The sequence below is a fragment of the Pelobates fuscus genome, chromosome 1 (assembly GCF_036172605.1).
Source record: "Pelobates fuscus isolate aPelFus1 chromosome 1, aPelFus1.pri, whole genome shotgun sequence".
Taxonomy (NCBI): Eukaryota; Metazoa; Chordata; class Amphibia; order Anura; family Pelobatidae; genus Pelobates; species Pelobates fuscus.
The window spans coordinates 472,512,213-472,525,793 of record NC_086317.1 but is presented as its reverse complement, the minus strand read 5'-3'; the positions used below and the strand labels follow the sequence as shown (position 1 = coordinate 472,525,793).

The 13,581-nt window shown below is 43.5% G+C and overlaps 1 protein-coding gene across 1 annotated transcript in view; it reads left to right on the top strand.

Annotated features, from left to right (window-relative positions):
• Positions 1-6,043, top strand: part of C2CD3 (C2 domain containing 3 centriole elongation regulator) — a 72,272-nt gene extending 66,229 nt beyond the window's left edge. Inside the window, exon 33 of the mRNA XM_063440822.1 lies at positions 4,526-6,043. Within this exon, the coding sequence (XP_063296892.1) occupies positions 4,526-4,684 (159 nt within the window). The 3' untranslated portion in view covers positions 4,685-6,043. The remainder of the gene's footprint in view (positions 1-4,525) is intronic.
• The last annotated feature ends 7,538 nt before the right edge of the window (positions 6,044-13,581 follow it).

Sequence of the window (13,581 nt, the reverse complement as noted above, 5' to 3'; positions counted from 1 at the left end):
GACAGGGGGCTGCAGAGAGTTTACTTACCTCTCCTGCAGCTCCTGTCACCTCTCTCCTCCTCCGCGCCGGTCTGTTCAGCACCTCGGTCAGCTCCCAGTGTAAGTCTCGCGAGAGCCGCGGGGTCATAGTGCGGCTCTCGCGAGACTTACAGTGTGAGCTGACAGAGGAGCTGCACGGACCGGCGCGGAGGAGAAGGGAGCTAACAGGAGCGGCAGGAGAGGTAAGTAAACTCTGCCAGCCCCCCTCTTCCCCCCCACTGAACTACCAATGCCACTGGGCCACCAGGGAAGGAGAGCCCCCCTCCCTGCCATGTATCAAGCAGGGAGGGGGGGACGGAAATTTTTTTGGCTCTGCATTTGTGATTTCGCCATCATAACTTTTATGCATACAGTCCGGTTGAAGGATTTCCTTTGCTTTGGAAGACATATATGTTGACATCACCAAATGTAGATTCTCATAAAGAATCATTTTGTTTCCACTAATAAGCCTAAGAGTGGGAAGATGTATGTTTTACCACACGTTTTCTACTGTTCCTTGGAAAAGCTTGGCTAATAACCTTATTTATTTGCAAATGGATCTGATAATTCTGTCTTAACTCGCTCAGATTTACTTTAACAGAGTTCATAATTTCCACTTCATTTGCCATCCACAGCAAAAAAATTGAAATGTGTGGATGAAAACGCTGTATAATAATAATATTAAATAATAATAATAATATTAAAAAAATAATAATAATGAAAAAAAATAAAATAATAATAAAAAATTTATTAAAAATTCCCACCCCCCACCAAGGCTCTGCATCACACACATACACACTGCATTCATACACACACACTGCACTCATACACACACACTGCAGTCATACACACACACTGCATTCATTATATACACACACTGCATTCATTATATACACACACTGTAAATAAATATTCAATTAATATAATTTTTTTTAGGATCTAATTTTATTTAGAAATTTACCAGTAGCTGCTGCATTTCCCACTATAGTCTTATACTCGAGTCAATAAGTTTTCCCAGTTTTTTGGGTTAAAAATAGGGGCCTCGGCTTATATTCGGGTCGGCTTATACTCGAGTATATACGGTAATTGGGGTCTAATAAAAAATTTCACACTCTGCTTGGCTTTACTGTTTTTGCCTGTGTATTGGCGTTCCAATTTAATTTGCAAAAATGTGGATATTAACGAATAATCCTGTTTCTAGTAAAGATTTCAAAATTCAGAATATTTACCAGTTAAATGGGAATGTAAGTAAATTATGATGTTTTGCTTGGGGTTTGGAATATGCACAGATTATATTTTTAATAGTCATTAGAGGGGCCCTTGGTAATGGACTAGTAAATATAAATGTGCACACTGATGGTTTTATAAAGATCCGAACTTCTCGAACTAGCCATCAAACACTTTATGCGGTTAATATATACACAACTAAACCGTTTGTAAATCCTGGCTGCTATGATCCCTATATATCTGTAGAATTGAAGGTCCATGGATTGCATTGTTTTTATATGAGAATCTTACACCTGGAAAGCCTACAGGTCCTGTTTTATTGCACTAGTGTCTTTCAATGATTGATAATGACGTCCTCAGTTTCAGAGGGCCTGACTGACCAGTTTACATCATTCATGTTGCACTTGGTATTACTGTGCAGCCTTTCTTGGCAGTTCATTCCACATCTTCACCGTCCTTACTAAATATAACCATATCCTAGGCTGCAGACCTCAATAAACCGGAGACAGGCGTTCATCTAAAGTTTCCGTCAAGGACTTGATGTTTTTCACTCATAAATGTGTGAATAACTGTCACTGTGCTCAATGCTAGCCAGTAGAGAACTGACTGACGTTATCATTTGATTTATATTAAAAACACATTTCTGTATACGTGATGTGTTTATTAAGTCTGTGATCTTAAAGGGACACTAAGCACCAAAACCACTACAGCTCAATGTATCGGTCTTGGTGCCTACATACTGTGCCTGCAGGCTGACTAATGTAATCATTGTGTTTCTGGTGGCTGTCAATCATCCAGTCAGGTAGCCACTGCAGTATAGGTAGGCAGCCAACTCCAGATGTTGTGGAGTACGTCTCCCTGGATGCTATGCCAGCCTTATGGCTGTAAGCATTGTAGGAGATGTAGTCCACATTGGGAGTGCCGAAGCTAACCTACCCCTGTTATAGAGTCTTAACATTTGTTATCATTACACATATCATGACGCACTGGAGCGCTTTGAATGCTTCTCACAGAGAAACATTGGATTCAAGAGAAGCATCCAATTGGCTGAGCTTGTCAATTCCTGCGAATGACCTGTAGGGCCCCAGTGCTTCTCTATGAGCTGCTTTGGAGTGACTTGAGATCATCAGTCAGGAGGAGGGACTGCAGCACAGAGACCATAACGACATTGGAGAAAACGCGAGTCTTCCGCTATTTTAACCTTTTGGGATGCGGCAAGGGGGTGGGGTTGTGGCACCATTTAAATTCAAAAAGAGAAACACTAATGTTAGAAATGTATTTATTTATAACAAGACCGTTGCAATGTTTGAGAATGTCTGGCTTTTATTTATTTATTTATTTCCCTATATACACAAAGATTTGTGTGGCAGATGTAATGACAACGATCTGTGTGTGTCTGTGCGGACGAGTTCTGTGACAGCCCTGTGTTTACCCATGAACTCTCGGGTGGAGGTCCAAGCGTGGAGAATGCTGAGGAGGATAGAACGAATATTACTATAATGAAACATTTATTGTGCTTTCGTTTTGCATTGTGCGGCTATCTGTCTCCTCCTCAATAATTAACACTAAACTTCTCCAGGGAGAAATGTGATCTTGTATTTTCTTTTCGTAAGAAATGATAGATCGCATTTCTCCCAGGAGAAATTTCAAATGAATTATTTTAATCGAGTCTAGCTTGAAAACATATTGCCCAATCTCTTTATTGTTCCTACTGGGAAATCCATAGTTGTATAGTTTTATAGTTTGTCGGCTTGACTTGTCTTACTGTATTCTCATGGGAACGTGTCTGTTTACATGCGCCTGACTGAGATATTCTCGTGAGAGTTCTCCATATGGGCCTTGAACGTGTTGAAAATATTTGTGCTTTAATACTGTCTTTCACAAATAAGGAAATAAAACAGCCTACTAAACTCATTTTTTTTGCAAAACTTAAGTTTTTTTAAGGACAGTATCCCGTTATTTTGCACACTACAGTCTATTTGTCTCTGTTAGAAAATAGAATTGTTTTTAAATGTATTCTTCAAGGGAAATGACACCGTAAATAAAACATTGAAAACCACCTTTAACTTGTATTAGCCTTTGACTTTTACATTTATAATGGCAAATTACATCACAATCCAGTTCGGTGCAGGCACAGCCAGGGCACTAATTGCAAATGAAGAGTAGAAATAGTTTATAACAAATAGCTAAGATGGAGGCACCTGGCTGCAGGGTAGAGATATGTGGATTTCTATTTTTAAGTTTATTTTTCACACCTTACAATATACATTTTTCTTCAATAAGGAGAGTAGTAAAAATATCCCAGGAAGTGTCCTGTTGACAGATTACTGAGCTGAATTGTTTGTTATAACCGCATGTCAATACAATAAAGTGTTCCAGACAGCTACCTGGAATGGCCATCTTCCAATTGCATCACAGTTTTCAAACCCTCAGTGACTGTTACTGGTAAAAAATAATACAAATGTGTATTCCTGACCCTATAGTGTTAAAAAATAAAAACTATTTAGGTCCCTGGCCTCCCTTTGAGTCTCCTTAACTATAGTAAAAACTCGCCTTATTTCCAGAGCTGCACAGGTCCACCGGCGGTGGCTCTGCCCCCAATCCACCTCCTTGGCTGACATCAGAATAGATGATCTTAGCCAATCGCAATGCTTTTCCATAGGAAAGCATTGGATTGGCTGAGATCGTCAATTCTGATGTTCTCAGCCAATTAAATATTCCAGGAGGCGGAGCCAGACGCCACTCCAGCCAATCAGCATTTTCTCATATAGATGCATTGATTCAGTGCATCTCTATTACGAAAGTTCAGCGTCTTCATACAGAGCGTGGAGTCGTTGAACCTCAGTGATGCACGCTGTGCAGCATTGACCCATGAAGCACCTCTAGTTGCTGTCTGAGGAGGGGACACTGGAGATGTTCCTACGCTGTAATGTAAACACTGCCTTTTTTTCTGAAAATCATGCAAGGACATGCTATACTCACCAGAACAACTACAATAAATTATTCTGCGGAAATCATGTGCTGTGAACAATCAGAGTCTGTGATTTGCAGAGAAGCTCACAACATTCCACTGTGCAGGAAAAATAGGAAATGGGTCCTTGAACTCTGACTGTAACTGTAGCTGAAAATCTTATCTTTTTGGTTTTCCATTTATTTTCCGTTTTAAAGAAACATCCTAAGCTTCATAATCACTGTAGCTTTAAGTACTGGTTCAAGTATAACAAACCTGGGCTCTGATACAATGCCATTCAACATTATTTTTTTATTTTATTTCTTTTAGGATGAAACCAACTCTCCGATCACAAAGGGAATTCCCTTTCGAAGGCATCCTCGCCAGAAGCCCAAGTTCACAGCTGCCGACCTTCCAAAGGAAGAGACCAGTCGGATCGCAAGAATCTTTGCTGCAAAGTTTTCTAAACCGAAGGACCCATCCGTGTGATACTCCATTTAGGCAAGGTTTAGCTTGTAATCTGTATTATACTTCTCTGCTAGTCTCAGGAAAATATTCTGAGAATAAGTGTGTATGGTGAGACACGTGCTGCTTCCATAACTTTGGAAAATCGTGGACACACTTTGGAGAGGAATTACCAAAATGTTATCACTGTAGCATTCTGGTTTTAGAATTCTGGTAACCCAAATGAATGCCCTTACCGTGCCTTGAATCGTCTTAAACTGTGACATTTACAGTGAAAATTATAAAATAATTATTAGTTAAAAATCCAAATCATGGGACGTTACAACATTATCCTGCAAAGCTCCCATAGCAATTGAAAAAAAACAACAACAACCAAAAACATTAAGAACTATGAGCAGTCTTGGAGTAAAAATAGAAATGTGAACTGAGGCCGATTTTAGCGAAGTGCTCCTCATCTCTTGTAACAGCTCCATGTGAATACTCCATCACATACAGACTCTGTTCCATGATGTCTATTGCACACACTGGGTTTGCTGCAACGTGTTTGCATTATACCGAATTGTGTTGATTATTGAATTGCCCCAATAGCTGTCTTAGAAGAGCAGTCTAGATCCATGATGTGTTAGAGGAGTGACTTAATCTGGGTCTCCGGGGGTTAAAATTCAAAAAGCTGAGCATTGTGGGAACAGTAGTGGAAAAACATCTGCGGAGCCAACATAAACCTTCGTTGTTTGTCTTCATGTCATGATGGGGCAATTCTCGGAGATGTTTATGTACTAAGAAGGAATTGTGTGGATTTGCCATGGCAATTTGAACGTTGGTCCAGGATAGGCAAATTGTAAACATTTTCCAGCTTATCCATTTTGTGCTAAATTTGGAATTCCCTTGAAAATGTTTACAATGACCATTTTGTAGTTTGATTGACAGCATACTCTTTGAACTAACTGGTGAATGCCTTGCGCAGTGGGATCCTCACTGCTACCGAGTTAGAGGAGAGATTCTACAGAGCAGCTTATAGCACGTGTCATTCAGCCTGGCTGTAGGGGTTCTGCAAGGATTTACCAGAATGAAATGAGCAGATACCCAAAGCAGCAATTCTTGGCAGGTGAAAGTCTTGTGTGCACTCTGATTAATACATCTTTGTAAAGCCCCCAACCCTAGTAATCTGCAACATTCAGGGAACACCAGACACAATTATAGTGCAATAGAACATTCTTTTTTTTTTATTCTTTTTTTTTACTAGAACTGAAAATGTAAAGTTCGGTTTAGTGAATAACTCCTTGTCGTTTCTCTGTGACCTCTACATAGTAACTTCAATCCACATCTACACACCATAAATGACTCCTCCTTGCTATTCCAACATGTAACCTGTGATAGACAATATACAAACTTACATTGTACCTGACTTGTCAAATAATGTCAAACCAAATCTTTTTATATAAAGTATTTTTATAATTAACTTATTTCAGTGCTTTTTCTCCTCCTTGGTATGACGGGTGAAAATACTTTTTACTGTTTTTGTATGTTTGTATTCTGTATTATTTATTAAAAACTGTTTCAGTGACTCGTTTGCCTTTATTTATTTACTAAACAATTCTTATGTAGCGTTCCTATCCTGGGCACTGTACGTAGATCGGAAAATAACCCTAGTCTGAGGTCTGTATATAGGAAACATACTGGTAGAGACCCACGGCATCGGACTCTAATCTAATAACTTGTAGCACTTTGTATAAAATAAATTAAGATCTAATGTGCATCAAGGCAAACAGTTCTCATTTTAGTTAATAATAACGGTGTATGAATGTAAGGGGGCATCATAGAAAAACCCATTTCAGCTGTGAGCACTTCAACATGGAATTCGGAGAACATTGAAAAAGTCCAATCCAGTTCTTGATCAAGAAACCCAGGAATCAAACACATTATAATTATTATTATTTTTTTTATTTTATTTCAAATACCCAGAGCATGAAATGGCTGGTTTCTATCATAATATTGCCATTTACTTTGGGCTGAAGCGCTATTTCATCATATACGTTTTGGGTGGTTTTGGCTAGTGTTTTTCTATGAAATATGCTATTTGTTGTGCTATAAGATAGTTAAGCAAAGAAAACAGTAATATATTTTCTAGCTATTGTGCCCTATGGTCTGTTTGTACATCTGACTGTACATTAGGAGCCTGAGCTATATGGAGTGCTACCTCTGCCATTTTATGCTTCATTCTGTTCTGTGTTTTTGTTCCCTGAATTCAGTATTTATCACAAACATGGTTGTCACTGTCACCTCCCACTACGCCCCTGGTTTTAAGGTCTCATTAGATACACTATCAAAGCTACAAGTGATTGACCGTGTGAGCTATGCTATGCGATGTACGCCAACATCTACCTGTCTACCCCACCACGACTGTCGCCTAGATTCTTTCGAAGATATCCATAACACTCAGAGTATTGGAGTGTTTACTACATAGGAAGAGTCTCCAAACTTGGCCCAAGAGACACATGGAGCTATAGACTAGTCACTAGACACTGGAAGCAGGACCAAGAAATATTCCAGGTCAGCATGACTTTACAAATCTTATAAAATTGCCACAGCTTGATTTCATTACTGCCAGAGGGCTCAATGAGAGTTACGGGATCTTAATAGGAAATCAGAAATAAGACATCTGTCTGTTAGACTGCAACTTCTGTAACTCATTACTCTACTTGTGTGTTTGGGGCTGTCAGATTTTTTTTTTTTTTTTTTTTAGGAATTGTAACCGGTTAGCTGGAGTTTTGGGATTTAAGTTTTGAATTTGTTCTGGTGAGTAGAATCATTCCCTTCAGATTTTTTGCCGTAAACACTGTTTTTTCAGAGGAAATGCAGTGTTTATATATTATAAACTAGGAATACCTCCACTGGCCACTCCTCAGATGGCTGCTAGAGGTGCTTCTTGGGGCAGTGCTTCACAGTGTGACTGACATTCAGTGTCTCCACCCCCTGCATGGAGACACTGAACTTTCCTCATAGAGATTTATTGATTCAGTTTATCTCTATGAGGAGATGCTGATTAGCCAGGGCTCTGATTGGCTTGTGCTGGCTCTGCCCCGATCTGCCTCCTTGACAAGCTCAGCCAATCCAATGGGAAAGCATTGAGAACACAACTTCTGATGATGTCAGCCAAGCAGGCAGGTCAGAGGCAGCAGCAGCAGCAGACTGCAATAAAGGTACGATTTTGTAATATTTAGGGTCGCAGGAGGACTAGATGGTGTTTTTAACACTACAGGGTCAGGAATACATGTTTGTGTTCCTGACCCTATAGTTTTCGTTTAAAGGGAACCTGTAACCCCCTACCTTGGCCCCTCCCCTCCCCACTGCTTTCTTATTAGAGAGGTGGGTGTTACACTTTTCCATTCTGCCCATGCACCTCCTCTGCAGTTCACTGATTTGCCCTTCTTGGAGGCAATTCCCCAAATAGGGCAAACCTTCTCAGTGACTCCGACACATTGACTTCATTGCCAGCATCTGACGGTATGTCACTGTATTCCTATGCTCCCTTGCCGGCACTGCAACGTCCGCTAGGGAGTTTCCATGGCAACCACAAAGCATGTGCTGTAGTTACTATGGGTGTAGAGCAGAAGAACCGCCTGTGGGAGGTCTATTCTGCTATCCATTATCAATCAATTCTATCTATAGCATGAGTCCATGCATATAACCAACTAATTATTCCAGGGTAAGGGCTAAGTTATATTAATGGGATAAAAAAAATCAATGATTTTTATAATTTTTCTGTATTTTGCAATGGTGATCTCATAATGCCTGTCTGTATGACACTTTTATATTATCCATTGTTTTACATTATAGTTTATTTTATGAAGCATAACTCACATCATAACTAGTCACCCCTCAGCTGATACTAGACTACTTACAACTCACAAAACCGCATGTAGCAAAGGTTTGTGGGCACTATATTCTGCAAACAAGGAGGGGTCAACATTTGTCTACACCTGTTCTACAGCAATGGTTCTTGGATTATTGTTCCATTTTAAAACAAATTACCGTATTTATCGGCGTATAACACGCACAGGCGTATAACATGCACCTCATTTTTAGAAAGAAATTCCAGGAAATTTCCCCCCTCATGCCATAGTATTCCCCCCCCTCATGCCATAGTATTCCCCCCTCATCCCATAGTGTCCCCCCCCCTTTCCATAGTATTCTCCCCCCCCTCCCATAGTATTCCCCCCCTCCTCCCATAGTATTCCCCCCCTCCTCCCATAGTATTCCCCCCCTCCTCCCATAGTATTCCCCCCCTCCTCCCATAGTATTCCCCCCCTCCTCCCATAGTATTCTCCCCCCTCCTCCCATAGTATTCTCCCCCCTCCCATAGTATTCTCCCCCCTCCCCTCCCATAGTATTCTCCCCCCTCCCCTCCCATAGTATTCTCCCCCCCTCCCCTCCCATAGTATTCTCCCCCCCTCCCCTCCCATAGTATTCTCCCCCCTCCCCTCCCATAGTATTCTCCCCCCCTCCCCTCCCATAGTATTCTCCCCCCCTCCCCTCCCATAGTATTTCCCCCCCTCCCCTCCAATAGTGCACTTCCCCCCCCTCCCCTCCCATAGTGTACTTCCCCCCCCCTCCCCTCCCATAGTGTACTTTCCCCCCCTCCCCTCCCATAGTGTACTTTCCTCCCCCTCCCCTCCCATAGTGTACTTCCCCCATTACCCTCCCATAGTGTACTTCCCTCCCCTCCCATAGTGTACTTTCCTCCCCCTCCCCTCCCATAGTGTACTTCCCCCCCTCCCCTCCCATAGTGTACTTCCCCCCCCCTCCCCTCCCATAGTGTACTTTCCCCCCTCCCCTCCCATAGTGTACTTTCCTCCCCCTCCCCTCCCATAGTGTACTTCCCCCATTACCCTCCCATAGTGTACTTCCCTCCCCTCCCATAGTGTACTTTCCTCCCCCTCCCCTCCCATAGTGTACTTCCCCCCCTCCCCTCCCATAGTGTACTTTCCTCCCCCTCCCCTCCCATAATTACTTACCTGCCCTGAAGCGTGGGCCGGCTTCACAGCGCGCACCGCGGTACAGGAACTTTAATTTAAGGTTCCGGTTTCCGGCGGGACTGAAAGGAAGTGTGCACAATAGTGTGCACACTTCCTTTCAGTCCCGCCGGAAACCGGAACCTTAAATTAAAGTGATGTGGGATTATTAAAAATCTTTATTGTACTTGTATTGAATTATTGTACTAACTCCATTTTAACTTTATACTGTGAAAATCCTCCATTTTGTCCTCCTAACCTGACTTCTTCAATCCTCCATTTTGTCCTCCTAACCTGACTTCTTCAATCCTCCATTTTGTCCTCATAACTTAACTTGTTCATTTTAAAACCACCTTACGTGACTGAATTTCCCAACCCAATTAGTATAATAGACAAAGACTGTATTTCCTGCAAAGACATGATTAACACAGGAGTTGCTGACTACTCCTTAAACTTGTAAGATAGTATAGTTTGAAGGCCATAAGAACACAGTAGTAATGAAATGTTCTATTCATAAGAGACCTTGCACCTGGACACGAGGCCTGATATCACTGACCGTGTAAAATGACGCTCAAGACCCCCTTATCCCCACCCGTGTCCAGAACAATCCCACCTCTGGTGGGTGGGCACGGGACTAACCTCTTAATTTTTTGAACCAATAAGTAAGACACTAACCCCGACACTTAACAATTAATCCAATTGATGATGTTTATTTGCTGATATTCTAATAATCAATGATGACGCAAAATGCCTCTTAAAAGGGCCTGCGCGTCCGCTTTTTACTCACTTGCCAATAAACTTTCTCGAAGTTATTTTAACCTGAACCTTGTGTGTCAGACTTAATTACTTCAGCGTATATACGCAATTCAATTTTATTAATTTGGACAGGAACAGATAGACATTTAAACATTTTGGTTTACTTCTAAAAAGTACCATAACAACTTGGCGCCCAACGTGGGGCATCGGGCTATGTCCGGCCGGTGAGCCGTCCCAAGGAAGACAAGGGTGGACGGAGGAATCCAGGGGGAAGGAAAGGAGATTGATCACCTCCAGGTACACGGTAGAGACTTCTGCAGAGCCACCGGTATGTTCCGGCCCCTTTGATTGACCCGTCCACGTGTCTGTGACTGCTTCCCGGGAGGACATCAAAGACAGGTAATATCTTGCCCGGTGTCTCGTTACTCACTTGTTTACCTGCATTTTAGTCTATCTGTTGCCTGGGTGTGTTTGAATTGTTTGCCTGTTTCCCCATTTTGAGATAAAGGGGGGTGGACCTGCAGGGGATTTGCCTGGGGTTCTCTGTTTTGCTTGTTTTCCCCTTTTTGGGATAAAGGGGGGTGGACCTGAGGGGATTTGCCTGGGTCTTCAGTTTGTCTGTCTATCTGTTTGTATCTTACCCCTTTTGGGATAAAGGGGGGTGGACCTGTGGATGCGTTCCTAGGGGTCTTCTGTTGCCTGTTTTACTCCTTTTAGGAACCACGGTGCTGTGGTTGTAGGGAAAAAGGGGGGTTGACCTGTGGATGCGTTCCTGGGGGTCTTCTTTGCCTGTTTACCTCTTTTAGGAGCCTCGTGGCTGTGGCTGTAAGGAAAAAGAGGATTGTTGGAACTGTGGATTTTGTGTAGACTCATAATTTCCTGTGATCCTTCTTGTGTCACTTTGAGAGCCTAGCTAGCTTCTTTGTGCACGTGGTAACCCGCAGCTTCAAGTGTGGAGGCTGAGGGAATTCCAGTTTTCTTTTGGTAACCACAACCCCGAGCGCTGGGGCTGGTGGAATTCCAGTTTTTCTGTTTATTTGTGGTAGGGGACTTAGTCTTGTGGCAGGGGACTCTGTTTCCTGGGGGGATTCAAGTAGGCATTGCTTGTTTTCCGCATCACGAGGTAGTGAGACTTATAAGTGGGTTTTATAGGGGCACTACGGGAGTGAGGATAGAGGTGGCCACATTCTTGTGGACTGCTGTGTAGAGGGAGGCTGACGGAATTCGGACCGGTGTCAGTTGTTTTCCGTGGCCGCTGGTAGTGAGACTTATGAAAGTCGTTCTCCGAGCGGAGACACTACGGGGTTGAGGGAGGTGACTTTGGAGTAAGCACACGAGTAAAGGAAAGGGATTATTGTTGATTTCATTTGAACTGTGATGCATGCACTGTATTTCAATTGTATTGTTGTCTTGTTTGTCTAATTAGGAGTCTCATGCACTCCTGTGTCTGTCTCTAAGGATTTTCCTTGCCTTTCATCTTTTCTACACTTCCTATATTATTATACTATCCACTCCTATTTCTCTTAAAAGAGAAGTGATTGGTCACACACTTCTCACCTCGCTCCAATCCGTGTCTACCACCCCGGGTAGGCGGATTCAGTGACTAGTCTACGTTTTGGGAAGACGCACCTGAGAAAGTCCCACGGTTCTCGGGTGGCAGTCGAGCATTGTAGACGTTCTTGTTCAGTTTTCCTTCTCTCTCCCTGTATCTAGGACGCTGGTATAGGGGGAAAGGGATTATGGGGCAGGATTTAAGCAAGCCCAGTAAGGGCTGGTTAGCATGTGATTTAGTTGAGGACAGAGAGGGCGAGGAGATGGTTAAAGGTGTTGAAAAGATTGCAAAAGTATGTAAAATTGCCGTACCGACATGTGGAAGATTGCAACCAGAAAGTGTGCGTAGGTTACTGACAGAAAAGAAAGGCAAACTTACAGATAATGGTTTATTAAAGACTGCTGAAGCATGGTACAGAGTAGCGAAGGCTATTCAGCTAGAAGGTTGGGTTGAGGAAGAAATAAATCACAAAGGTGTGAAAGTGTTTGTGTATCATAATAATTGTGTTGCTGGGGTTTACCCTCAGCCAGCGCCCCAAAATGGCGCCCAGGGAATGTCTATGTTCCCCACTCCCAATCCTCCTAACACCCATCCCGTCACCTCCCCTGTCTGCCCGGTCCTGAATTCTGATGGATCTTTCTTTTCCCCTTCCCCGTCTCTAACATTCCCATCATCCTCATCCATCCCTACGCTACCTGCTGTACCTCCTCCTAACATTTCATCTGCCATTCCTTCCCTACATTCTCTCTCCGTTAATGATCCCCTCCCCTCTTCATCCGCCCAGCTAACCACCTCCTCCACCCTTGCCCCGGCTCCTCCCTCTACACCCACCTCTACCAATCCCTCTCCGTCCCCTCCCATCTCCACCCCAGTCCAATACCCCACCTCCTTCCCCTCCCCAGCCTGGCCCTACCCCTTCCCATATCCCATGGCCCTGCCCTATCCCGGGTATCCACTACCCCTTCCCCAAGCCACTCCCCAGGTTCCGGTCATGCCCAGTCCGGCACAGTCTGCCCCGGATGTGCCCACATCCAACATGGCCACCACTTCTTCCCTTAACCCTAATGCAGTACCTTTTCCGGCCACCAATATGGCGGCCCCCAGTACAGCCCTGATGCCGGTAATCCCCGATGACTACCTATCTGGTTATGACCCGCTAACCTCCCCTGCATCTGGGATCCCCTCTCATCCCCCGGTCCTGTCACCTCACCCGGGCCCTGCACGCAAGAGAGCCCAGATCATAGAATTAGATGAGGAAGAGGAGGATAGGCTATCCCAGGACTCATTGGAGGCTGCAGGAGCCGCTGCAGGAGCCTCAGCTCATCGTTCTATCGATGATCCCTTTGGACACAAGGGTCGGGGAGAACGGACCCCTCCTAAGTATGTTGCCTTTAACCCCACTCAAGCTAGTGCATTAATGAAATCGCTCCCTGACCCAGAAAAACAACCTATGCCTTTTTACCGAGGGATAGTTCAAATTCAAAAGACTTATTCCGCCGCATGGCGTGATTTACTGAGCATTTGTGCTATTAAAGCAGGGGACGCATATTGGCCGAGCATGGCCCGTCACCTCAGTACAGATCTGCTTTCCAGTGATGTTG